Raw genomic sequence first — 27,899 nt, forward strand, 5'->3', positions numbered from 1 at the left:
CATTCCCATAACCTCCAGGGAGGGGCCAAACAGACCGTATTGTGGCCAAGCGTGATGGCCTCCTTCACCAAGGGTTGGATTCCCACAACCAGAGACCCAGCTCCGTCTGAAACTTCCCTAGTCTCTCGGGCCAAGCTAGCTGCTTCCAGGAGGGGAAAACACCCACGCTGGTCCTCCGGACCTAACATCAGTTCCCCAACACAACAGGGATGTGAACATGATGGAGAAAACTCATGGCGGGTGGGAGGAGGGGGAAGGAAGAGAGACTTCTGTGTTAGCAGAGGCGAGAGGTAAACCTCTGAGAATATCTGTTCTCTAACCCTGTCTTAGCTTACCATCATCTGCAATTTTGGGGAAAAAAGATGAGACGAACATCATTCCTTTAACTGGGGGCTCCCCAGCATGTGCTAAATATGCACACTCAACACAGGATCGCTTGGCTTGTGCAGGATCAGTGATTCCCACAGCCAGGGGCTGGTTTAAAAGATATTCTTTGCTGGACCAGACTGAAGTCTGCTGAGTTCCCCCTTCTTTGCACAGATCACGGGAGGGGCCTCCAGTGGGGCCTTCTCAGCCCCCAGGAGTTGTCTATGTCTGTCTCCTACCAGCTCAGGAGGAACCAAGGGATGTCTCTCCGTTCCTCTTTTCTGCGGTGGTTGCCCTGCTCGCTCGGGTCCATTTCCGACCTTCCCAATCACTGGGCGACAACTGCCATGTGCTTCGGCCACCTGGGTCAGCAGCCGTGCTGGACGGAACTTAGACAGTTGTGGTCCAACACAGCAGTGGGGCCCCAGGTTGGGGAAGGCTGTCATTGTCCAGCACAACCGTTGTAATCAAGGCCACCTTTGTGACCTCTTCCTTTGCTTCTCTTGTTGTCTTCCTCTCGTTCAATGAAATGTGGCTTTTGGCTTTCCCCCCCACGTGTGCTGAGCCTTGTTAAAGGCTCACCTGGAGATGCAGAAACCACATCAAAGAGGAGCGTATTGGCACGTGTATGAATTCTAACATGCTCTATTTTTTTTCCCTTTGCAGGGGATTTGGAAAGCAAGGCTTCCAGTGTCAGGGTGAGTTACAAGCTCAAGATATGTGGTTTTGTCTTGTGTGCAAATCCCCGAAAAGCTCAGAACCTGTTGGTGTGCAGGACTCCATCCTCTGGATCGAAGCAAAGGTGCCTTCAGCGGTGAGGCCTGCCTGCATCCTGCCGCATGCCGGGAGCCCCGCTCAGTCCGGCTGGGGCTGACTTAATGTGTCTCCACCAACTTGGGCTTTTCCGGGTCAACCGGGTTGCTTGTCCAGTGGGATCCTGTGGCAAGGAGGAGAGGTTCTCTGGGGGGGGCATTTTGTAAGCCTGATTGCTGCCCACGAGAGAGACTCCAAGCGAGTTCCCCTCTAAGCGGCCCGCATCTTCTGCTCCGTCTTCCTGGTGGTTGGGCTTAGCGACTCTTTATTTGGCCTCTGGCAGGCTGAGCGCGAAGGGCCTGCCTCTTCGGGCTGAGCTGCTCCTTCTTCCACTTGGGAAGGGGCACTTCCCCCCCAATGGGTGCCGGAGAGCTGGGAGGAAGCTCAAAGAGGCAGCCCCTTCCCCTCTGAACAGCAGTGGACGGCCCCCCTGTCAGCATCCAGGATGTGGGGGTGGCTGGTGAGGCTGAAGGGGAAGCGGAAGAAGCCGCCTTAACGTGAGGCTAATTGAGGTGCTCCCCCCTCCCCCCCCCCGCTTCCTCTGCCTTTCTGTCAGTCATCTGGGGGGCAGAGGTGGGGGAGGAGGCAGCCTGCTCCAAGGAGTTGCTCCTCATCCTGGCTTGCTTCTTCAAGGAGAAATGGATGGTTTGCTCTAGTTTGTGAGAGAGGGACTCCTGATAGAGGGGAGAGAGGGGGGGATGCTTTGCACTTGTAGGCAAGGCTTTGGGGGCTGGTGAATTGGTTCCCCCCCTCCAATGTATGCTCGGCAGTTTTCTACACAAAAAAGGATCTAACCTGAGGGGCCCATCTGGGATCCTGCCATAATTTAAATTGTGTTTGTGTTTCAAATATGAAAGTACAAAACTCCTTTTGCTTTAATAACATGCTGGACTGATTTGCAACCTTGTTTACTTCTTTTGAGGCTGGGGTTCTTTCTTTTTTGTTTTGGCCGCTGCTCTGATTTGTTTGTTTGTAATGTGAATATTTTATTCTGTTAGCCATTTCTGAAAGATGTTTGGCTGCGAGGTAAAATAGACCTCAAAGGAAAAGTGGTGGTGGTGGTGGGGGGGGGGCTTTTCTGCAGTTTCTCTTGTGCAAAGAAGGTGAAAGGGGTGGAATTTCACGGGAGGGGGATTCTCGGTGCCAGGAATGTTATGGTGCGTTCTGGCGTTGTCTTCTTGGGCTTGTAAACCTTCTTCTCTCTACAGTATTTACCCAGGGAAATACCACCCCCCCTTGATGGGTTGAATGCAACAGGTCAAAACAGGTCAACGGGGTTAGCATGATAGCATCTGAGTTGGCGCTGTAGCCATTTTGCTGAGTTCCTTTGGAGGAAAGGCAGAAATGTAGAATCTAGGACTGGAAGGGACCTTGGCGGTCTTCTAGCCCAGCCCACGGCTCAAGCAGAAGAGCTTAACTCCAGTGTTTCTCAACCTTGGCAAGTTTAAGAGGTGTGGACTTCAATTCCCAGAAGTCCACACCCCTTCAAGTGGCCGAGGTTGAGATACACTACCTTACACCATTCCGGACAAATGGCTGCCCAGCCTCTTCTTGAAAACCTCCAGTGATGGAGCACTCACAACTCCGGGAGACAAGCTGGCCCACTGAGATCATCATAAATGCAGGATTTTCGTTTGCAGAAGATTTTCATTTCTTGATAGTTTTTTTCCTTTGCCAGGATCACTTTACTTGCAGGAGGAAGGAAGCCGGGATGCTGTTGCAATTGGATAGTAACCATTGGGTTGCCTTCAGGAACTCCTCCTCGGGTGCTTTTCTGCTGAGGAGTCCAGATTGTGTTACTTCAGCTAAGTTAAGGCAGCCAAAGCATCCAGGAGATGTGTGTACAAAATGGAGTTTGTTTAAGATGCCTCGTTGCTGGATTTCACGCCATCCTCAAAGACCTGATAGGGTCATTGTGATGGAGAAGCTAATTCTGAGGATGCTTGAAAAGAAAAGGGTCATCTTCAGAATGGAACGGATCTTGCAAGTCTGATGTGTATTCTCACATTAGAGATGGGACCTCTTGATTTGCAGTGCCCCCCCCCTTTTTTAGGACTTTCTTGTTCTGAATGGCTTTGATTATCCAGCCCCACCAGCGAGAGTGGAAGACACGGGTGGTGATGAGTGGCTTTGGAGGAGAGAGAAAAAACGGGCATCCTTTACTACTGGGCAGGCAGGCCCAGGGTGGGAGAAAACAGGCATCTCTAGGCACCGGAGGGGGGGGGGCAGGATTAGAAGGCCCGGAGAATGCTAAGAGGTCACACATCTGCTTCTCACTCCGCACTTCCCTCCTGTCTGGCCTGCTTTCCCCAGCTAAGCCCCCTTCTTCCCAGTCCTGCCTTGAGGCCGGTTGAGCAGCTGTTTCAGAAGGCAGATTCGGCGGGGGCGGGGGGGGAGGCAGCCAGCACATGCAGCAGCCTAAGCAGTGGAGATTTTGTGTGGTGCCCAGTCCCAAATGCTGCATTTTCTGCCTGGGTTGAAATAAGGTTCTGGCTGGTATCTCTCTCTCTCTCTCTCTCTCTCTCTCTCTCTCTCTCTCTCTCTCTCTCTCTCTCTCTCTCTCTCTGCCCGTGCCATGCTCATGTGGGATGTGCCTTTGCCTGGAGCAATTGACGGTCTCCAACAGGCCAGGGGGAGTCGCTCGTTTGAGAAGGCTCCTCCCCCCCAGCACATGGAGGCCTCGCATGCATCGGCGCAGCAGAAGAGCGCCCAGAGCATCCCCCATTTAAACCCTGTTTGGCCAGAAGGTCCACCCTGAGCCATCTGAGAGGGGAGACGGTGGCCAGGCTTGATAGGAGGCAGCTTCTGAGGGACAGCAGTTGGTGAACTAATCAAAACTGCACCTCAAAAGTGCCTTCGCCTCCGAAAGAGCAGGGCTGCAGGCTCTGAGCACATGGTGGCATTGATTAGGACAGTCAGAAAATTAATTACAGGTGAAGCTCTTAGACAAAGCTTTGGGATTTGCAGTGCAAAAGACATAATTCTTGCAGCGCTCTCTCGGGATTTGATGCACCCTGGAACTAGAAATTTTAATAATGGAGATCTGGATCGGGATCAGATCTGGTTTCCAGCATTTGGGATGCTCATCAAAGGCTATGAAATAAAGCAAAACCGCCCTGTTTGGTTTCTGCATCTCTGAGTCTTCCGGTTGTCAGTTTTCCAGAATAGGGAGGTTTGGCCAGGTCGTAATTTGAGACCCCCCCTTGACAGATCTGGAGGCTCCTTTGGGACCGGAAGTCTGGCTCCCCACACCTTCACTTGTAACCAAGGCTATCTGGCAGACTCTTGGAAGAGACGGGAAGCCGATCTGGGCCAGACCTCCTTGGCCTGTCTTAGCAACAGCTGCCGTGATTGGGGGTGAGGGGAAAGGAAAGGGTTTAGGCTTCAAACCATGCATTGTTTGAGGAGAAAATCCCTCTTTTCTCTTGATTTGTTTACTCTGGCAGAGGTTGGATGCCCTCGGGACAGCAGGACTCAGAAGCCGTGTTGACCCTAACCCTTCCTGGCATGGCTCCTGGCACATCTTTCTGCTGCTCGTCCTCAAAGCTCACAGGAGAGGGGATTCCCCAGTCCTGAACTGGGGGGTGGGTTGGTGAGAGGGAGGTGTTTCAATGCTGGCAGAATTCCAGATGGGAAATCGGGGCTTTTGTGTTTCTAGTTGTCCTTCTTTCTTAGCGTTCTTTCGACGCAGCATTCATGGCCAGCCATAAACCAGAATTGATAGGCATTCAATTAGACATTGATTTGGGACTTTAAGCATGCTGCCGCCGGCGGCTTCTTTGCTGAGGCTTCTCTTCCTTCTCAGGAGTGGAGAAAACCTACAGATGGTTAGAGCAGTAAAGGGCAGACAGAGCAGCGAACTCTTGGCATGTGTAGACAGCTCTTCAGAATGCTTCTCTCTTGGAGGTATAAATGGCCTTCCTGGGTTCCCTCTTTTTTTAGCTCCTCTGCGGTGCTCGGTTCTCTAAACTCCCGTTCCCCCTCCCCCACCGAGACCCCTTGCCTATTCCTTGGTCATTAAACCAGCAGAGGCAGAAAGATGGGCCCTGGGGTGGCTCTTTCGCTGCCTCTTCCGAATTTCGCATGCTATTCCATGACCTCAGCCAATCCTTGCCTCTGGGTCCAGGACTCATTCTCTGCTTCTGAACTTTTTCTTACTTTAAGACCCTTTTCCTCTGTCTAGATGGAAATGAGCAAAGACATCCTACGTGTCTTTCCAACCGTCAATTCCTTGGTCTCCTTTCAGGAAAAGTGAAGGTGCTTCGATCCACATGTTAGAGCTCTTAAGGCTGACGGTGGGTGTTTGCCAATATATGCTTGATTTGAGGGTTAATCACTGCATTTGGTGGCAGCACTAAAAGAGCTCCTACATCAACGTGGGAGCAGCGTGGTCCCTCTTTTAATGCCTTTCTGCAGAAACAATGGCTCTGTTTAGATATGCTAAATCTGGGCACTGTCATTTCCATTTTTAGGGTTCATACCATACATCGAACTATGAACTAACCAAATATGCTGGAATAACACAATGTGCTAAGTCATAACAAGACTAACTGAACTTAACAATAGCCAAGCTTGGTATGTTGTGTGAAGGCATCTGCTAGGCTTCACCTGATCTAGCTCGAGATGTTTTGTGAATCTAGCCAAGATTGGGTGTTAACAAAGGAGATGCAGACTTTCTAGGTGCCAAATTGTTGCTCCTGTCTGTTGGTTGCAGAGTGGGGTAGGAAGGCTGACATCTTGCACAGGAAGGGCATGTGTGTATTCTTGGAAGAGGGGGCGTGTATTCACAGACCCTCCATTTTGGTTGGCTTTATACATCACATCCAGGTGTAATTAAAAAAAACATTAATCATAGTTTAGAAGTTACAATGGTTGGCTTCACACAATGTACTAAACCAAAAGAAAATACTCCTCCATTTGGTTTGCTATGATTCATAAAACTGGTCATTGTGAAGATCAAGGCATCCTCAATATCAGAAAGTTGTGGGTTGCAAAGGTTCCGGCCAAGAAGAGAGCTCTGGTTTCTTGTGCTGCGAGAACACCTCTGGTATTGTCTTTAGAGCTGTGGTGGCGCAGTGGTTAGAAGGCAGAATGGCAGGCTACTTCCACTGACTGCCTACTGCCAGCAGTTCGACAGTTTGATTCTTACCAGCTCATAGTTGACTCAGCCTTCCATCCTTCCAAGGTTGGCAAAATGAGAACCCAAAATGAGAACCCCTGGGGGCAACAGGCTGACTCTGTAAATTGCTTAGAGAGGGCTGTAAAGCACTGTGGAGTGGTACTGTATATAAATCTTAAGTGCTGTTGCTAAGTGCTATTAGCAGCCTGAGATCAACCTCTCTTCTGAAATGAGGAGTGTTGGTCACTTATTGTCACTGTGTTGTCACTTAGTCAATTGGTCAGTGTTGGTAGGTCAAGAGGGAGCTTTTGGAGTTCCAAGAAAGAACCACAGTTGAACAGTGCCTTCTTCCTTCTTTACTGCAGTTCTACTCTGATCTCTCTCCAAGTCCAAGAGATCTAGGCATTCACGGTCATTTTCCTTAATTGAGGAAGGTGATCAGTTGGCTAAGAGATGAGGAGGAAGTGAATGGGGCTGTGTGCAGCCATTAGGCTATTTTTTCTTTCTTGGAACCGCAAGGGGAACTAAGACTCTCTGGTAGAGAACACATAGCACCAGTTCTGAGAGGTCACACAAAACCTACTTGGTATAACCCTCTACAAGTGTGTAGCATTGTGGTGTCAGAACCATAATCTAAAGTTACAGACAAAGTAAGGGATGATCCAAGTTATTGTTCACGTCCAAAGAGTTTCTGTCCTTGTGGAGATAACTGAGCAACTGAGGAGCCGACTGATAGTCCCAGAGGCCAACCTTGGGTGGAATGTTGACAGGTCATCACTCCAGAGTCAGGGTCAGCCAGAGGGCACAGGTTATTAGGCTATCTGGAGGACAGCATGTGGGTTCTTGAACTGGATCTGGACAGTGAAATGTTGTGGAGAATAGGAAAGCCATTCACCCAAGGCTCAGCGTCTGTCTTGTCACTTTTGCAAGAACCATACTTTTCCTGATCATTGCAAGTCAGGAGAACCCCATGGGCCGCCTAAGGGAGGAGACACAGGATCTGAGGATCGTACCACTGCAACTCCTCCTTCCTCTGTGCTGTAGCTGAACTTTCCTACAGAGCGCCAGGCATAGACTAAGGGGACACACACACACACACACACACACACACACACACACACACGGACAGAGGCTGACCTTAGACCTCAGACCTCCTTTTCTAACGCCTTAATTCATTGTCTCAAAAACCACCAGATCCTGATGCCAGGCTAAAAGAAATACTCAACGAGCCTCTTCTACCAGCTAGTTAGTTCTCTGGGAATGCTCATTTTGTTGGTCTTGGCAGTTTGACAGCCCCATCTTTGCTAATATGCAACGTCTTTGATTTTTGTCACAGTTGGTTTCCAAGAGAAGGGGGGAAATCCACCCAAACAGTTCTCCTTGGCAAGGTCTTCTCCCACCCACCACGGATGAGGCAGGATTTTTCACATAGCACAGCTCCACGCGGCAGGAAGAGGACATCTGCTCTGCTGTTTCTGGGGACGGAAGGGACATCGCAGTCAGGCCCAGGGTGCTCAGCTGAGGGCCAGCAGTGCCAGGCTTCCTGCACCCCTAAAACTCAGGATCAAAGGCAATTGCAGTGCTCACACAACATGTTCTGTCCAAACAAAGGAATCAGGGTTAAGGTGCTGTCTTACTTCACCCAGTTTGTTAAGACTTTGGCTGTGATCCCCTGGCCAGAAAACCCTCTGGCTGCCCTTAATCGTGGGAACCCAGGCAGTAAATTCAGGCTTCGGCTATCTGGGGTTGGTGCTGTCATGTCGTTGTTGTCATCACCATCTTCATCACCACCACCACCATCACGCATATGCTACCTGACTCCCAGGAACTCTGGGCAATTTACAAATTGTTAAAAGCATTCAAAAACAACAAAAAAGAATAAAATGGCAGAAATGACTAACAAAGAAGAAAAGGGGCTTCCGAAGGCTGATTAGGAGAGCCAGGCCTTCAAGGCCCTCCAAGGTTCCAGTAGGGTGGGGCAGTGGTGGGATTCAGCCAGTTAGCTAATTTCTTGTTGACCACGCCCAGGATGGACTTCCAGAAGCAGCATCCACACAGAGAACCAGTTGTTCTCATATTTGAATCCCACCACTGGGGTGGGGGCCATTTAAATCTCGGGGGAGAGGAAACTCACTCAGGAGGGAAGAGGTGGTCAAGGATTCACTAAAGCACCTGAGCTAGTAATTAGCCTGGTACCTGTTTAGCTCAATTGCTCTTAGAAACTAACCCACTTTGCAAGCCCTAATTAATTGACCCAAAAAGCCACCGGTGCCCTTATTTGGTCTCTCAGTGTGAGAATTCTAACTCTTCATGGGCCCTACCTCTGAGTTATTTGGCTCCATTCATTGTTTTGCAATTACCAAGCATTTCCCATTTGCCTGCCATCTTGGTTTCCTCAATAAGAACAGAATAACAGAGTTGAAAGGGACCTTGGAGGTCATCTAATTGAACCCCCTGCTCTCGCAGAAGACCTTATACCATTCCAGACAAATGGCTGTCCAGTCTCTTGAAAACCTCCAGTGATGGAACACCCACAAATTCTGAAGACGAGCTGGTCCATTGGCTGGTTGTTCTCGTTGTCAGGAAATTTCTCCTTTAGTTCTAGGTTGCTTCTCTCCTTGACCAGTTTCCACCCCTTGTTTCTTGTCTTGCTTTCTGGTGCTTTGGAGAATAGCTTGACCTCCCTCTTCTTTGTGGCAGCCCCTGAGATATTGGAAGACTGCTGTCATGTCCCCCCTCGCCCTTCTCTTCATTAGACTACTAGACACATCCAGTTCCTGCAACCATTCTTCATATGTTTTACTCTCCAGGGCCTTAATCATTTTAGTTGTTCTTCTCCGCACTCTTGACCTTCTTCAGTGGGGTCCCCCCCTTGAGTTTGGGCTGATTGCAGTTACAGATTGCTGATCTTCTTTCAAGTGTGGAGCAAAAATAGTGGTGGGGTGGTGTCCAGCCTTGTAGCCTTCCTTCCCAAGGCCAGGCTTCCCTTTTCGGGCTGCTCCCCAGTGCCCCCAGTGCAGCCTTTGCCTCTTGAGCAGCCCATCACTTTGTTGGCTCGTGTTTAACTGATGGCGGCACTGGATCCCTTTCACATGGACTACTGCCAAACTGCCTCGTTCCCATCCTAAGCTTGTGCCTTATATTTTTGCTAACCATTCTCCTCCATTCCCTCTCTTGCATTTCAGCCACTGCTCAAGTCTGCCTGGATTTTCTTGCATCTTTCTTCTAAGTAGGAGCTGTTGCTCCCTGCTTTCTCAGAGACCCTGGAGAGTGGTCCGTGGGTCAGCTCTTCCCTCGGTGGCTGAGGATATAATCCATCTGCCTTCGGGAGACCTGAATTTGTTTAAGTGCTCTCTGAGCCTCCCCTTCTCTTTGCTCAGCTGCTCTTCTCCCCTTTCCTCCGTGTCCTAAGAATGACCAGCTAGAGACCTGTGGTTGTTTCTGAGATGCAAAATAGGAGTTACAAAGTTTTTCCTTCTCACTGTCAGTCATTGTTGATTCACCAGGGAAATCCCTGTGTGTTTGTGTGTGAAAAAGGATTGTGGTCAGAACTGTTTGACCAAAGCCACGTCCCTTTTTAAAGCATGGACTGTGCATTACGGGTACTCCTTGAACCCATTGCTAAAGAAGGCAGTTATTAAATGAGTCACACCCCATTGTACAATCTCTTTTGCCATGGTTGTTAAGTGAATCATGCAGTTGTTAAGTGAATCCAGCTTCCCTGGTTGACTTTACTTGTCAGAAACCGGCTGGGAAGGTCACAAATGTAGATCATGTGGCCCCGATATGCTGCAACCATTCTCAATACATGACAGTTGCCAAGCAACCAAATTTTGATCATGTGACTGGGGATGCTGCAACGGTTGTAGGTTTGAGAGCTAGTCATAAATCACTTTTTTCAGTGCTTTTGTAATTTTGATCAGTCACTAAACGAGTGATTGTAAGTTGAGGGCTGCCTGTCCTCTATAGGGAGAGGACAAATGAACACATTTGACATATGTGGACAAAAGTGGCTATAAAATGGTCCAATGATCCTTCCTTTCCCCCAGCGACTGACTCTGCCAGGGGCTCCTGTAGAAGGCTTGGCACCTTCCTGAGGTTGGTGGCCACAAGCATGTGACCAAAGTCCTGTTCCCTTTGTCAAGTGTGGCAGGTGCCACACACAAATGCCGAAGCGAGTGGGATCTCTGGCACGTGGCTGGACTTTTTAATGCCTCCTGTGGAAGTCTCTGCTGGCTTGCAAGGCAGATCTGCTCTGTGCCCGGCACCACATAAGGATTTAATGCTGTCCGTGGCATTTTTTCCCATTTGAAGTGAAATCCTCTTTCTTCTGCAGTCCACACGTGGGATGTACTAGCAAAAAACTGAGGGAGTGGTTGGTCTAGATCAGGGGTCTCCAGGCTTGGCAACTTTAAGACTTGTGGACTTCACCTCTCAGAATTCCGTAGCCAGTATAGCTGGAGGATTCCCCTGGCTGAGGAATTCTGGGAGTCGAAGTCCACAAGGCTTAAAGTTGCCAAGTCTGGAGACCCCTGGTCTAGGTGTATACACTGACTGTCAGTAATAAAGCTTGTTTTTCAAATGAGATTGAACAGGATGGAATCTACATTTAGGTTTAGCGTAACTGGTTTCTGATCTGCCAGTGGAAACCTTTCAAGCTGGAGTTTAAGTGAGATTCCTTGAAAGAACTGAAAGAAAGGGAGGATATTTTTCTGGTATCAAAAACATTGATATAATCCACACATCATAAGATGTACCGTGGTTTTATGGTTTTGGCTTAGCATGAAGTATAAATCTGTCTAATGTCTTACTGAACAAAGTGCTTCTTTAAAAAGCCTGATTTAGTATTACATATGTAAATGATGGCCACAGTAGCCAATGGTACGTGAAATTCTAGCTTAGTAAATCAAATTGTGCACAAGCTATGTTTCATTTATGCATGCTGCGTTCATTTCCATTTTGCTTTTTCCTCCTCAACATAGTTGGAGAAACGAGCAACATGGACTGGATACGCCCAAACACGGTTACTTTGTGGTGTGTCCAACAGACCAGGATTTGTAAGCTAATTGCAAATTCTGGCCTAGGACTGGGAATGGCAGAAGCAAAGATGGAGCAAATGGGCCTCAGCACATGCTGGCTGTCAAACCCTGCAATCCGGAGAAGCTCAGAAAATAAAGACCAATTTGATTTGTGGAAAGATCTTTCTTGTTAGTTGTTGTTGTTGTTAGCTGCAAAGTCGTGTCTGACCCATCGCAACCCCATGGACAACGTTCCTCCAGGCCTTCCTGTCCTCTACCATCTTCTGGAGTCCATTTAGGCTCACGCCTCCTGCTCCAGGGACTCCATCCAGCCACCTCATTCTCTGTCGTCCTCTTCTTGTTAGTAGGGCAACGCAGTTATCCTGATCAATTTATACCTCATGTCATTAAGGCAGAGTTCCTTGAGTCTTCTTCCTATGGGCTGATGGGTCTCTTTCAATGCTCCTGTTTCTTCCTGCACCTTCCCGGGGTCTGTTATGTTCTACCATAGCAGCTGAAGAAGCAACTTGGAGATATGTTTTCTTCAGAAAAGGAAGGTTTATTCTTTTGAGAGAGTAGGTCATATCCAACTAATGGCCTGCTAGCATTGCTTTTGATGGGATGGGATACTTTAGGAGACACATTCTCCTGCAGCTCCTTCATTTGCTGCTGTGTCTATAAGTTCTCCATTCTTGGCCCTTGTTGCAAATAGCCTGTTGCTTCCTTCCTTCCTTCCTTCTTTCCCTGCACTGATCCTTTGGATCTGCTGCTCTTTTGAAAACATCTGTATCTTTAGCGGAACAGCAATGTGACCCCTTAAAGGAGTGCAGCTAAAATATACCAACTGCTCTATTATGTCAGAGGCTACCATGTGTCCACAATGAATCTGTTGGTTTTCATGGTGCTCTAGTTGCCTTGCTTTAAACGTTTAAAGCCTTTTTTAAAGCTTGTAATGTTTTAAAGCTTTCAGAATTTTCATAATTTGCTTGGGGAACTGCCCCTTGTACATACTTTGTTTCTCAGAACATCACCAAGCCCTGAGCAGAATTTTGTCATGAAGATTTGACCAATGGAGACTCAGGCTGGAAAGACATTTTGTCATCTTGGGCATCAGTGAAGTGAGGGTGGTCCAGCATGCTACTGTGCCCTTTTGGGGCAGCCCACTTTTCACCTCCTGGGCAGTGGCATATAAGACATTGCAGCCTAGACTTAGGGGTTTAGCTGTGTGCAAGATTCTACTTTGGTCCAGAAGATGATTAAAGTGCGAGGGGCCTTGAGTTCCACCAAGCAGCACTGCAGAATTACATTAGAGAGAAAGGATGATTTGCATGACAAAACAATGTCAATTTCACATGAATTGAAATTCCTCTCTCAATTGCCCCCCTTTAAGGAGGTTTTGGTGACTGCTGGAGATGTCTTTTGCACAGCTTTCACTCTGAATTGATTTTGATTTTCTGTTATCTTTATTTTATTTTATTTATTTATTTTAGAGAATTTATATAGCTGGCTACTCATTAGATAAATATGAACTGAAATTCACGTTGAGATTTAGATTTAGACGAGGGAATAGAAGGAGAAGTCATCAAATTTGCAGATGAGGCTAATCTGGAAGGAAAAGCCAGTTCCCAAGAAGATAGGCTCAAGATCCAGATGGATTTCAACAGACTTGAACAATGTGCCCTAACAAAATCAAATTCAGAAAAGTAAGATTTTACACTTAGGCAAGAAAAACCAACTCTATAGGTACAGAACAGGTGAAACTTGGCTTAATGCCAGTAACTGTGAGAGGGACCTTGAAGTCCCAGTGGACAATCACTTAAATATGAGCCAACAGTATGCGGCAGCAGCCAAAAAAGCCAATGCAGTCCTAGGTTGCATTAACAGAGGGATAGAATCAAGATCACACAAAATATTAGTACCACTTTACAAAGGCTTTGTAAGAACACAGCAGAATACTGCGTCCAGTTTTGGTCCCCACAATATAAAAAAGATGTGGAGACTCTGGAAAGAGTGCAGAGAAGGTCAGCGAAGATGATTAAAGGCCTGGAGGCTAAAACATATGAAGAATGGTTGCAGGAACTGGGTAAGTCTAGTCTAGTGAAAAAGACCAGGGGTGGCACGATAGCAGTGTTCCAGTATCTGCGGGGCTGCCACAGAGAAGAGGGAGGTCAAGCTATTCTCCAAAGGACCAGAAAGCAAAACAAGAAACAATGGATGGAAACTGATCAAGGAGAGAAGCAACCTAGAAATAAAAGGAGAAATTCCTAACAGTGAGGACAATTAACCAGTGGACCCGCTTGCCTTCAGAATTTGTGGGTGGCTTTTAAGAAGAGACTGGACAGCCATTTGCCTGAAATGGTATAAGGTCTCTAACTTGAGCACAGGGCTGGACTAGAAGCTCCCTTCCAACACTTGTTATTGTATTATTCTGTTAATGTTAGCTGAGAAAGGAGAGCCAAACCAATCTGTAGTTTGGGAAGAACTGAAGTCCCTTCCTGGATTCCTTTGGGGGATCTTAGCAACTTCTTGAAATGTGTCTCCTGCCCAGACTTCACTCTGAAATAACTTTGACTTTCAGTTCCATCAGATAAAGTAGTAACCGCATCTGATTGACTGCAGAGTTTCCTGCAATTTGATGTGACTAATTTGGGCACCAGTTTGTGAACTGCCAGCTGTTCTGCCCTCTCTCACCCGTGCTTTGAGTGGGAGGCATCTACTTTTGTGCACTGCTGTCTCTCTTCCTTTCTAGACACATAGACTGATTTCAAACAACTTGGCTCTGATGAATGATATCCAGCCTTCTCTCTTGGGTCAAAAGCAGCGCTGGCAAAGGAGAAGAGCAAATGTTTTAATCCAGCTCTGAACAGTTACATAAGTGTTCACCTTAAAACTGGATTGTTGCTTTTTCTACCCGTGGTTGCTCACACACCTACTCCCTTCCCCAAATTCACCAGGAGCAGATGAATTTGAGGTGCCAGCAGCAGCAAGAGCAAAAGATTGCTGCTGCCAGGCGTTGGCAAACGGTGCCCACAGCCTCGAGGGATGCTCTGCTGGTCTGCTGGCTGCCCCATTCTGGGCCCCCAGTAAAGGACGGGCTTCTCCCTCCCACCCCCTTAAAGACAGCCCCACAGCTCACTTCTCCAAATGCTTCACCAGGCCGTTGCAAACGCTGGGAGAAGTTGGGGATTCTTTGCTGCAGCTGAAGCCCCATCCTGATGTGAATATTTCCTTTCCAACCCTGACTGAGATTCTGCAGTCAGCTCTGAAATGTGGCTCTTTTCAACTTCAGAGGCCAAGGCATTGAGGCATGACAGGGCGTAATGTGTGACACTGGCAAGCTAGTGTTGTTTTTATTCTTAGTTGTTATTCCTCCAAGATCAAAACCTCACTGAGTGTAAAATGTATCGCTGGATGTCAAATACTGATAGATTAGAATAGCTGATACATATTGTCAGTGGCATTTGCAAGAGAGAATTGCATTCCAAACCTTCTGCGGCAGCAGCTTGGATGGAGCAAAGGGGGTTGTGGGAGGGGGGTGTTTTTGTCATACACCCCCACCTCCGCGCCCTGGCTCAACCTCAGCAGCTGCCTTGAGATCAGGGCTGGGAAGCAGACTGGGTTTGGGTCCAGGAAACAGCCAAATGGAAGGGCAGGAATTCCTTTGCATCTCGCCCTTCGGAACAACTGGGAAGCCACTGCTGGGTTAGATAGAAGTTGCCTTCTGGCAAGAACCTCCATTTGGGCATAAGAGGGATAAAAGCATTTATGTTTTGAGCTTCTCGATACGTACTTCTCTATAAAAGGTAAAGGTAAAGGTTCCCCCGCACATGCGTGCTAGTCGTTTCCGACTCTAGGGGCCGGTGCTCATCTCCGTTTCAAAGCCGAAGAGCCAGCGCTCGTCCGAGGACGTCTCCGTGGCCATGTGGCCGGCATGACTAGACGCCAAAGGCGCACGGAACGCTGTTACCTTCCCACCGTAGGGGTACCTATTTTTCTACTTGCATTTTTACGTGCTTTCGAACTGCTAGGTTGGCAGAAGCTGGGATGAGTAACAGGCGCTCACTCTGTTACGCGGCACTCGGGATTCGACCCGCCAAACTGCGGACCTTCTGACTGACAGGCTCAGCGTCCTGAGCCACCGGGTCCCTATAATACTTCTCTATACATACCGTCAGACAAGATTCTGATTTGAAGCTAAAGATATGAAACTGAGCAGCTGTAGGGAGTAGGGGAAGCTGAGTGCGTTCTCCCTGAGATTACGGTTTTTCTAATGGTTTTTATTGTTTCTAATTTTTAATAATTTTTTTGTTTGTTACAGATTTGATTATTTTGTTGATTATTTGTGTTTTTAAACTTTGTACACTGCTCATGTATATGCAGTATGTATATGCATATGAGAAGGGGGCTATATAAATTTACCAGATAAATGAAGAAAAGATTAGAAAGAATAAAGAGAGCTAATCTAGAAAGTTTCTGAAAGTCAGTGGCAACTAGAGAGAGAGAGAGAGAGATTTATGCTTTATAAGGCTCCTTACTCATCTGACTCATATTTTATCCTGGGACTGAATCTGTCTAGCAGCTCTTTCAAGAAAGGTGATATTTTTTGACCACAGGCATCTCCTCTATCACTATGTCCTCCTGGAAAGGACGTTTTAAAAATACCCCCTTGACGCTCCCTTCTTCTCGTTCTCCTCTTTGACACCCTAACCTGTGCAGGGGCAGAATCAGGGTTTATCTCCAGGCAACCTCTGTGACTCTGAAGCATCCCAGCAAGACCAATTTGCTGCCCTAAAACTGACGTTCTAGAGAAAAACTCCTGACTTGGGGTCACCATTGAAAAGAAGGGAGCATGAGACTGGTGCTGGTGAAATTCAGCTTCTGTTTTATCGGACAGGGATCCCCAAGCTCTGGGCCACAGACTGGTACCACGCCCCGCCCAGACTGTGGAAAAATAGCTTCCCACTGTTCCGGTCCCTGCTGCCCCAAAGGTTGGGGACCACTGTTATAGGGAGTCAACAAGAGGGACCAAGTTCCTTCCAGTCATCTTTGGAGCTATGATCCAAGCAGAGGCTGCTGACAGATGTTCCGAAACAGGGTCCGGAGAAACACCTTCTGCCAACTTCTAGCAGTCACCTTTCCTAAAAAAAACACCCACCCCCGGCAGAGCTCCCCAGGCCTCGACCGTTTAAGATGCCCAAGAATAGTCCTCTTTGACCAAAGGAAGAAGTGGCGGATACTCCAGAATGAGTGGGGGCGGGATAGGCCACCATGCCTCTCCTCGCTCCTCCTGGGTCTGCTTTGTGTTAGGGAGGGGGGGGGGTCCTTCCTCAGGCAAGGAGGGGATGTGGGTCTTGGGCAGAACCTCCTTGGCTGCTCAAGGGGGCTCTGCTGACGGACCTCGGGATTAAAGTTTGGGCAAAGAGGTTGGTTGAAGCTGTTTCGCAAGCCCAAGATATGCTCAGCTCGCAGGTGGGAATGGGATTTCAAGAGAAAAGCCCACAGAGAGGGTCTCCTACCTCTGGCAGGCCCATCCCCAGGCCTCCTCCTCCAAGTGGAAGTCAGTTGTGAAGGTGGCTGCACCTAAGACTTAGCAACTGCATTCCACAGAGGGCACCGAAATTGGTTACTGGCCGAGCTATTTTGTCACTTTCTACAATCTATTGAATTGTAAACTAATCGTGCTCCTTGCTTGGGAGAACTTATTAAGCAACCAAACAAAGGAAAGCTAAGCAAAGTTGTGCTTGGTGAATGCAAATGCTTAATCCTGCTTGATGAACGTAAGTCGTGAAATCCCCATCAACCCAGTTGATGGCAATGGCGGAGAACTAAAGGTGGAAGCGGGGAACCCTTAAGCTCACCTCCGTGAGGGAGAAGCCTCCTTCTATCTGGTGAAGTAAGGAGTGGGCTGTTGAGGTCAGCCCTGGCCCAGTCTTCTTACTTTGTTTATTTTGCATCAAGAGCTCCACTTGAGGTCAAGCAGATGTGATCCATTGCAGATCCCCTTGCTGAGGAGAAGGACGTTGGAGGCAGTTTGGAAGTGGGGTTCAGGTGCTGGTCTCCCTTCTGTGCATTGCTTTAACACTGTGCAGATGGAAGGACAAAGCAGCAAGGAAAACCCAAGTTCTGGACTTTGAGTAGAGACAGAATTCTCTATGCAATCCTTCTCCAAGCGCAGCATCACTTTGCTACTCTTGCATGTTCCAGGTATATCCATTTCAAAGGATCTAAGGGTATAGGAGTTTCTCGGGAATCTATTTGCAATTTTGCTTTCCCCAAGCTCTTCGTGCCGTCTGGCTGGCAAGATGGAACTCCTGCATGTCTAACCTGCAACTGTCTCCTGTAGTTGTCTCACCACATCTCAGTTGATAGTGGCTTTTCATGGCCCAGGAAGGAGGTGGGAGCAACGTTGTTAACTGTGGAGCTGTTACTCTAGGCTCCTCCTGCTCTTGTGCTAAGCCAATAATTAATTGGCAATTTTTGGAGGCGCATCCCAAACTCCATTAGTCCATGGAGCTGTGCACCTTGGTTTCCCATAAAAGCCTTTTTTGGGAAGTGGGCTGGGGGAAGTCAAGGTGAACATTGAGAGGGAGGACCGCATCCTTCCTTCTCCAGGTCCCTTAAACCCCAAAGTTGCTTTTCCTTGGGTGTGTAGAGGGAAAGGGAACAGGAGACGTAACTGGCTGTAGCTTTTCTATACAGGTGGATGCAAAATTCAGGTAGGGCTTGAATTTCAGAAGGAGTGCCAAGATACCCCTCGCACTACTAAAAGTTAGCAGTTTTTTTAAATGTAAGCATACATTGGGAAACTCTTACAAGCAAAGCGACAGCCATATTGGCTTTGTCCCCGCCCCCCAGGCTATTGGCCAAGGACTTCTCTCCTATTGTCAAGAAAACTGCAGCCATTGCTTGCGAAGTCCCCAAGATCCAAGCTTGTTGCTTTCCTCGAGGTGCCCCTGGGATCGAACCATTGACTTGTGCCAAGCCCCTGCATGTTGCCACCAGGATCTCATGAAAGAGGGAGTTCGGGGGGGGGGCAGTCACACTTCACAGTACTGCTGTTTCTTTTTTTTCAGCAACTTGGGTGAATCCAATCCATTCTGGTTTATTCAATGTTAAACAAACTAGGGTAGGGATGCCTTTCATTTATTTATTTTATTTATTTAATTTAATTTGTATACCGCCCTTCTCCCGAAGGGCTCAGGGCGGTGAACAGGGCAATAAATACTAAAATACAAAGATACAAAAATTAAGAAGAGATTAAACCATAATGCCCAATACAATACAACAATAAATACATAAAAACAGTGATAAAACCCAAACCCATCAGGCCAGGCTGGCTTGTTCAAACAAATAGGTTTTTAGATCACGTCGGAAGGAGCGAAGGTCGGGAGCTCAACCGGTAAACGGTTCCACAGATCCGGTGCACCCACAGAGAACGCCCTCCCCCTGGGGGTCACCAGTCGTCATTCTCTGACCGGTGGCACCCTGAGGAGGCCCTCTCTGTGGGAGCGCACTGGGCGGAGGGAAGTGGATGCCGGCCGCAGGTGCTCCCTAAGGCACTCCGGACTCATGCCATTGTGGAGAAGAGGGCTTGGTTCAGGCAGAAGTGGTGGCGGAGGGGCAAGCAAAGAGCCAGCCACACTGTCTCCCTTCCGTGGAGTATTTCTGCAAGGGAGTTCACTGCTTCCTGAGCCAGACAAGTTCATCTGACGTCAGGGATCTTTTGCGTTTGAATGGGCCGGGTTGCTTTCAATAATGCAAGAAGAGAAATAAACTTGGTGCCCTCTTTTCCTCCCTCGGAAAGGCTGAGAGCGGCTCAGGCTGAGCTCCGCCAGCTCCTCCATCTCTCTCTCCTTCCTTTCTCTTCCTTTCAGCCTTTCTCTTTCCAGGCAGCCTCGAAGAGGCGGAAGTGACTGTCTTCGGTAAATAGGAAGTTCTGCCTTCTTAAAGCCTCAATAAACACAATGTTCTCCTTGCATTATTTTTTCAAACGAAAAGCAGATTCACGAGGCTGCGTTGGATAGTCGGAGAAAGGAAGATGAAGCCGGGCCGGGGGTGGGGGGGAAGCTGGCTCATCTGCTCAAAGTGGATTTAAACTTGGAGGGCAATTTTGATTGGAAGAAGAAAAGCATGAAGCATCTCCCACCCCCAATCATCCCCCCTGAATTTCATCTTCCGGGGCTGATTTTCTCCAACGGGAAGATTCGTGCTTTTGGTGTCTTTGAGAGTCTAGTCCGAGCTTTATTTCCCAGCCAGGAAAGACCTTCTTCCCACATTTAGCAATGACAGAAGTGGCTTTTAAAAAGTAAATAAGCCTTAATCCGGGGTTCATTTCCCGCCCGGTGGGAAGTGGAGAAGGAGGTGGAGAGGGGCCCATCTTATGTTTCAAGAGGAGAAGTCTCACTCAGCCTTTCCTCCTCTCTTAAACAAGGATGCCACCACACCGTGCCCAGTTTTGGGCCAGGATCTGAACCGGTGGAGCCGGAGAGAGGAAGTGGGGTTTGTGTGTGTTCTGGGACCACACTGGAATTAATTTACGTAAATTGAGTGATCAATTATAGGTGAAATAATTATTTCCCTTTACCCCATTAACCCCTAATTCTGCAGAATCCTTTGGAATGCTGCTTGGATACCTCCGAGATTTGAAGTCCTCTGACTGGGCACTTTGGTTGTAAAAAAAAAAAAAAAGGCGCCTGTTTGAGGCTGGTGGTGAGAGAGAAGCTACCTCTTGAGCCAAAAAAGCCTGGTTTTTTGGGCCCTTTCCATCTGCTCCATCCCCGGCATCCAGCTTTCACCTTCCATCGTGCCCCATCAGTTCGTGGCTGCCCAGAAAACCAGTCAGATGCTGCCGGACAAGCAGAGGTCGGGGGGGGATTTGCAGGAGAGAATTAGCTGAACTCCTGGCCCTCCCAGCCTCTGATCCGGTGGTGGTGAACCGTGTTGTGCATTGGAGACCTGGTGAACCTGAATGGGGGGAGGAAGCAAGCCATCTCTTGGCTGAGAGATTGTAGGGAGCCTCTGTGACTTGGAAGTGGTCCCTCCCCGCCCTTTTCCATCTAGGCAGGTGTCGGTGGAGAGGAGCTGCGTGGATCTGCCCGGCTTGTGTGTTGGATCTTGCAAGAGAAGTCTCTTACTGCTCACTGCTCACCGGGCTTCTTCTCGTGCTGATTGGCAGATCCTGGGTGGTAACGTATATTTGCCCACCATTCCTGGCTTAGCAGATGTGGCAGGGGGTGCCGCCTGCACTGTCTTCTCTGCAATGAAGACTCAGGCTATGGAGGTTAGTGGGTATTTCTCTTCTCCCTTCCCCTTCTGTGGGCTTCTGATCACATGACTGTGAGGGAGGGGCTCAGATGGCAACAGCCCACAGTATTCCCAACTCCTGCCTAACTGCCCTCCCCCAATTGGGAAGCAGTGGGGGCTTTCCCAGGATTTTCTTCCTCCCCAGTCCTGGCCTAGCCCACCCCGCATTTCCCCACTTGAGCTTTCTTCCCCCACTTCTCCTCCCCCGTTAAATTTGGCCCCCTCCTCACAGTCTTCGGAGGGTGATGGGGCTGAGGGACCGAGAGACATTCTTGGTCCTTTGGATGGAGCATCTTTCCAGCACCCCAGAGCAAGTCAGGGAAAGCGGGGAGGGCCTAACTTCAGGATTTGGGGGAGTTATCCTGGGGATGCAGGCCCTTTAGACAATTTCTTTCCAGCCTTCCATGGGGCTGGCAAAACAAAAAGGGAAGTTAGAGCTGGAGGTTTTGCAACAGGCTGTGGTTGATATTTCCACTGACTTAAGAATCTCAGCACTTCTGGGAAACCCCCTCTGCGACCCATCAAAATTTTTGTGACTGCATCTTTTTTTAAAAAACACAACAACAACACACACACACAACATGGAAATTTATTTCTGACTCAGCACTGCCCAGAGTTTGGCTGAAGGTTTGATGCCTGCCGTGTTCTCTTGCAAATGTGCTTGCGTGTAGGTTCTTTTATGAGAGGGGAAAAGGCAAGTCCCCCCCATCCCATCCATCCGTGCTGCTGGACCAAGGCGGCTCTTGCAGTGGACTAACCTCTGAGGGACCTTAGGAGCAGCAAGGTACAGCAAACATCAAGCAAGGAGATGAAACTGTGGCCCCCTGTGCGAGAGTGGGGAAGGGTCTTCGGGATGCAGGGAGGGAGATTCTTTCGGCTGCCAGATCCCAGGGAGCACAGTGCCCCCCCTCCTCTGTAGGGAGGATTCAGGGCTCAGCTCCTACTTACAGGTAGTCCTTGACTTACGAGCACGATGGAGTCCAAAAATTCTGCTGCTAAGTGAGACAGTGGTTAAGTGAGTTTTGGCCCATTTTATGACCTGTCTGGCCACAGTTATTAAGTGAATCATGGCAGTTGTTCAGTTAGTAACATGGTAAGTAAGGGGATCTGTCTCCTCCATTGACTTTGCTTGTCAGAAGGGGATCACGTGACCCGGGGACGCTGCAGCCGTCATAAATACCTGCCAGTTGCCAAGCATCTGGATTTTGAGCACGCGACCCTGGGGACGCTGCGAGGGATGTAAGCGTGATCAATGGTCATAACTCACTTTTTTCAGTGCCCTTGTAACTTTGAATGGTCACTAAATGAATGGTTGTATGTCGAGAACTACCTGTACTTCAGCAGGGCTCCAGCCACGGTCACTAGGGGTGATCAGACTGGACACTGGGCAGTCTGGCTGATGGCGAACCAGTTCCGATGCACACAGACCCTTTGCTCCCTCTCCAAAACAGGGGCCTGCAGAGCCGGCTCCCCCCTTGGCCGCCCGCTGCTAAGCCAGGGTTGGGGCGCTCTGGCCAAGAGCGCCCCCCAAAAGAGTGAGGCTCCCCCTTCCTGGCTGGGCTGCTCCGCGAATCTGCTGGCAGAGAAGGGCAAAGTGGGGCTGGCTTGGCTGCTCAGAAGGTCTCAGCCCAGCACTCTGTGTAATCCTGGCTCGGCCTTCAGCAGGAACGTGGCCAGTCCTCTCGGAGGGCCTCTGGTGGACTCCAGTAACGAGCTGGACTCAAGAGCTGGGGCCCAGGCATGTTCCTCTGGCCCCAGGAGAGACCTCCCCCCGGGTGGCCCTTCCTTTGGCACAGAGCGGTTGGATTCACATGGCACCCTAATCCCTAAAACTGGGTTGGCAAGACACAGCTCCTGCGATCACGCAGCGCGCTATACCAGGACAAGCCTAGAATGGGATGGTTTCATGGGAAGGCCCGGCACTTCATGCAACAAGCCAAGATAAAGCCTTGGTGAGTTGTGTACAACCGGGGGAAAAAGAAAAAAAGGAAAAAGCAAATTTGTTTTCGTCCTGCTGACAGTTAAGTGAACGTCCAGCACTTGTGCCTTGTAAAAATGGTTCAGAGGCCACATTTACACAGCACACTGAACCTGGTTACTGAATTAACTCGTATTCTGGGTTTGTACAATATATTGAACCATAAAGTAGTCAAAGGAGCTAGACTTGCATAGTACACCAACTCATATTAATTAGCTTGTTTATTTATATCCTGCCTTTATTATTTTTTTACAAATAGCTCAAGGCATTGAACCTATCCAATCCACCTTCCTCCTCCTCTTTTCCCCACAACAACAACCCTGTGAGGTGGGTTGGGCTGAGAGAGAGGGACTCACCCAAGGCCACCCAGCCAGCTTTCGTGGCTGAGGCTGGACTAGAATTCACCATCTCCCACTTTCTAGCCTGGAGGTTTGACCGCTGGATCAAACTGCTCCACTAAATAAGAGACAACTCCATTTTTAAGTAAAACTGATAGTTGAACACAAGTTGAACACATTGAGCAAAACTGCGGGAGTCTCTCTCTCTCTCTCTCTCTCTCTCTGTGTTTTATATAAAAATGTTTAATTTTCAGGACACGTTCTTGTCATGTAAACAATAACATGCATGCCTCCCAATCAGCCATCAGAGACAAAACCACAGAGAAAATGCTCCTTGCACTGGAGATATTTAAACAGCCAGCTGTCACTCATCCTGCATTTCACGCAAAACACCCTTCAGAGTGAAATGGCCCACATGGGGCTCTGCAGACTCCTCCCTTTTTTGGGGGGGGGCTCACAATTTCCTCAGACATCGATGATTTGGACAAATGAGATGCTCCCGTGAGGAATTCTGCAGTGTCCTTTCATTTTCGTTCTGCAAAACTTGAGAGGAAAGGGAAGGGCTTTCTTATATGCCGGCAATCCGCAGTAGGATCAGGAAAAGGGATGTTAAACAACATGGGGTGCTTCGTCAAGTAACAATAAATAACAATAATGAAATGACAAGGCCAAGAGATGCAGGAAGGATTGATTGTCAAGCTGCTCTCCAGATTTTCCTCATGCGCTTCCCCTTGTTCCTCCTCCTGCGTGGAACTCTTTAGCAATCACCTCTTGAGGGCCATTGTGCTCCAATTGAATTTGGATCTTTCTGGCTCTCCACATCAAATTTCTGCCTCTGTCGTGTTTTACTTTATGGGCTATAAAGAGGTTGCCATCAATTCCCAGTGGCCTAGAAGCCATTTTCCAATGCTCTTTCCTACCCCATTGGTGCCTTTCTGCTGTTTGCAACACAAAAAAAGTTCTTTTATATTGCATCCAACTACTGGTCCATCTTGGGCAGAATTGCCTTTAGTAGTTTCTGTAATCCAAGGGCCTCTCCAACTCCTCTCCTGCCCTCAGGTGGTAAGGAAAGTTCACCCACAACCACTCATTTGACTAAGCTTCAGGCATAGCCAGTTTGCTTCTCCCTTTGTCTTCCCCATTCCTTCTCTTGATGATCTCGACTAGTGTTTCTCAACCTCATCAGCTTGAAGATGAGTGGACTTCTCTCCCAGAATTGAAGTCCACTCATTGATTTTGGCTGGGGAATTTGGGAGTTGACGTCCACTCATCCTCAAGTCGATGAGGTTGAGAAACACCGATCCAGAGATTGCCCTTCATCCAATCTAAGTCTCATCTTTTAGCTGTTGCTTCTGTTCCGCCTGCCCTGTTCCGCAGTTCAGAGGCAGCTAAGCTCCTCTGGAGGAAGCCAGATGCTTGCAAGTCATAACACTGAATCTTAGCATTGGCTCCAGTGGCTTTTCTAGTAGCTTTGACGTCTCACTGCAAAGGTTCCCCAATACTTTCCTGAGAGTCATCCTGACCAAGTGCCTTAGCAGAAGGCAGAGTCCATTTGCACAAATCTCTTTGGGCTCAATGTTTTTCAGCTACGTGCTCACTGCCAGGTCTAACTTTTGTGATAAATGGCTGGCCCTTTTAGAGAATTCGTTGGCCGAAAGAACATCTGAGCTGCCACATTAAAGCCTTGTTGTTATGGTTAGGCCAGGTAGCAGCTCTCCTTGTGGATGGCCCGCATTTGTGTCATAAAAGCTGGCTCAGGAATTCTGGGAGTTGAAGTCCACGAGTCATAAAAGAGCCAAGGTTGCCTACCCCTGACCGAGATGGGGAAGAGTTTGGTGGTTCCATTCGTTGCAGTGGTTTCACTTCTAAGTGAATGGTTCCAGTCAGCATGCATGGAGGAAGAGTGGTTAAACTCAGGCCACCCCAGTTAAGATTTCTATAGGGCTTGAACCTAGTTCCATGAAGCTGCTGAGTGGAGCGTTAGTGTGCTGATAAATCTCAATTGTACATGGTTACCACAGGCTGGACCAGGATGCTGGAATAGAATGGAACTGGAAGGGACCGTGGAGGTCTTCTAGTCCAACCCCCTGCTCAAGCAGGAGACCCTATACCATTTCAGACAAGTGACTGCCTAGTCTCTTCTTAAAAGCTTCCAGCGATGAAGCACCCACAACTTCTGAAGGCAAGCCATTCCACTGATTAATTGTTCTCACTGTTTCTCCTTAATTCCAGATGGCTTATCTCCTTGATTAGTTTCCATCCATTGTTTCTTGTCTTGCCTTCAGGTGCTATAAAGTTTTTCTTGATGCCCAAAGGGTTCAAACATACTCAAACATCCAGAGTCAAGAATTGTTGCTGGTTGACCTGGTCTCCGTTTGATTCCAATGCCACTGAAGTGGGTTTCATTCCCACTAAAGGAGCAGGTCTACAATTTGAGAAAGCTCCTGAACTTGCAGTTCCTGCTCTACCTTTGAAGACAAATCAGAATCTGCTAGAGTAAAGCGGCAGTCCATCCGAGGCTAGCAGATTCAACAATCTTTTGCCTTTGCCCCAGTTCCTTCATTGGTCCAACTCAAAATGGCTACCGCCTTTAAAACCTTATAGCTGCAGAGCTGCTTTCCACCCAGATAGGGCCCAGCACATGCAGTCTTTTTGGGTGTGTGTGTGTGGGGGGGGGGGGGTATGTCTGGGATCTTTATCCTGCCAGAGGTGGAGGTGGGCTTGACTGTGTCTTCTCGGGCAGCCCCTTCTTTTGGGAACCCTTTGCCTCCTGAGATCAGGAGCCTCCAATGTTCTGGTCCTCACAGAGGCCTTGCAAACTCTATTCTGCAGGGTCTTGATACAAGGGCTGCTTTGGGTTAGCTGCTCTAAAATAATTGGATTTTTTTTCCCAACTGGTTTGTTCTTTCTGACTGCAAACCACCGCAGGTCCTTTGTGGAAGTGGGCTGTCTATAAATAAATAAGCCAGCAAGCTGTTTTCTTCTGTGGGCTGGCTTGTCTGTCTGGACTTTTGACATGAAGCCTAAAACGAAGCTAAACTATGGCATTCTGATTCACTGATTCTTTTCCCTGTGGCTTTCTACCAACTCCACACAATACTGCTATGTCACACAGGTCTTTCCTCAATGACCCATAGGAGCTATGGCTGCTCTCCCCCCCCCCCAGCCCCAGGGCTTTTGACAGTCCCTCTGTCAGAACCTATTTCTTTAAAAGGGGGTGGGGCGGGTTAGTTCTGTTTCCTTTTGGTTTCTTCTTCTGGGTTCTGTCATTTCTCCTGGGGGGTGGGGGGGAGGCTCTGGGGCATAGCTGCTACAATCTATCCTCTCCGTTTTTTTCTGTCTGCTCGCTCTTTGAACTGTTCTCCCTGGATGTCAACCTGGGGTGAGAAAGGAATGCGCTTATCTCTCGCTGCGGGAGAGAAAAGTGCGAAGACCCAAGACCCAACATGGCTCGTTCGAACCGACCCGATGAACTGTTGGGGTGAGGTTTGCTTGATGCTCCTTTAACCTATTGATCTGAGTGGGAAACCCTCAGATCCTGCCTTCTATGCCTGCTGTCAGCTTCTCCTAATAAAAGTTCCTTTTGGGATGGAAATGTTGCAGGAGTCCTGCTTTCTTGGGATGAGGTTTTGAAGTGGGTCCTTACACTCTTATTTCCGTTTCAGTTCTCATGCTCAATTACTAGACTGGGTGAGCTTGTTACTAGATCCCACAGTCCTTTTCAGCTGACTTTTCCTAAGCATAATTCCTTGGAAGGTGGATTAGTAACAAGTAGCAATTTGCCATGGTCACTAAAGTAGTAAATTTCGAACCTTTATGCTTATTTATGTGGCTGCCCCATAAATAAATGTTCTCCAGCTCAGACAAACACAAACTCAAAATAGAGCAGAAAGCAGAGTAAGCTAAAGACAGAGGTAAGATCACAAGCCTGTAGGATTCAATTATCTCCATGAATCCACCCTGGTGGGGGCATCCAAGAAGGCCGTGTCAACCTTAAGTTTATTCAGTGGATCATAATGGGGCAACATCTGGCCAGCTTCATCTTGCGAAGCTAAACAGGGACAAACCTGGTTAATTCTGGGATGAGAGACCATTAGAAAATGTGGGAAACTGAAAAACATCCTGTAAGATGGCAAATACTGTACAAACCCATAACCACATAACCCCTCAGGATTTAACTTGAGGAAGACTTTGCCTTCAGGGAAATATAATTTTACATTCTTTGGTCCAATTTTATGTTCTGACACAATCCTTTAAACTTTGAAAAAAGCCCTTTGACTCATTGCCTGAGTCTCACGAAGGAGAATGGGTAGTTCCTTCGGTCAGAGAGCGATAGGCCAAACCCCTTTTGTGTAGGCCTTGCCTCTTTCTGCCGCTGTGGTTCTTTGCTGATTTTCAAGTAGTCTGGCTGAGAAGTCCATGCACTGGAAGTTATCTCTCTATTCCCCGCCCCCCGCCAGCCTGGGGAAAGCCATTCTCATGCACCTCTTGGTTCCTCGGATCTTCAGCCCTTAGTTCTCTGCTTTACTGTTGGACTTGAGGTTGTAATCTGTTAGAAAAGGTATTGGAGTCATCTCCCACCCATATGGAAAGGTGAGGATTGGTTGCTTCCTGAGTGTAGGAGTTGACCAGGCAGAGCCTGAGGGAGGAGTCAAGTGGATCATCAGTCTGGAGTCCAGCCCATCTTGAATTCCGTTGAATCTTATCTACCGCCAAATTGCTTTGACCGTTAGTAGTTCAGATTCTTTTAGAGAGCATTAGCATATAATAAACCTATGTTGATATGCACTGCCTGGACTCCTGATTTCCTGCTCTTGACCCTCAGCTCTTTCCAAGGTGTTGGCAGCTTCCCAGCCTGAAAACTCTGCGGTCCTGCTGAAGGATTAGTCTTCTTCAGACAGGAAAACCTGCTCTTGGTTATGGTTCTTACTCCCTGCTTTCAGAGGATACCTAGATACATGTTT

At 48.3% G+C, this 27,899-nt stretch overlaps 1 protein-coding gene across 2 annotated transcripts in view; it reads left to right on the top strand.

The window, feature by feature from the left end:
- Positions 1–27,899, top strand: part of PRKCB (protein kinase C beta) — a gene marked incomplete at its 3' end in the record, with an annotated part of 194,006 nt that overhangs the window by 676 nt on the left and 165,431 nt on the right. For both annotated transcript variants that reach the window (XM_083373128.1, XM_083373127.1), the window contains exon 2: positions 1,033–1,064. In XM_083373128.1, the coding sequence (XP_083229254.1) occupies positions 1,033–1,064 (32 nt within the window). The remainder of the gene's footprint in view (positions 1–1,032; positions 1,065–27,899) is intronic.

This window comes from Vipera ursinii (genome assembly GCF_947247035.1).
Source record: "Vipera ursinii genome assembly, chromosome: 13".
Taxonomy (NCBI): Eukaryota; Metazoa; Chordata; class Lepidosauria; order Squamata; family Viperidae; genus Vipera; species Vipera ursinii.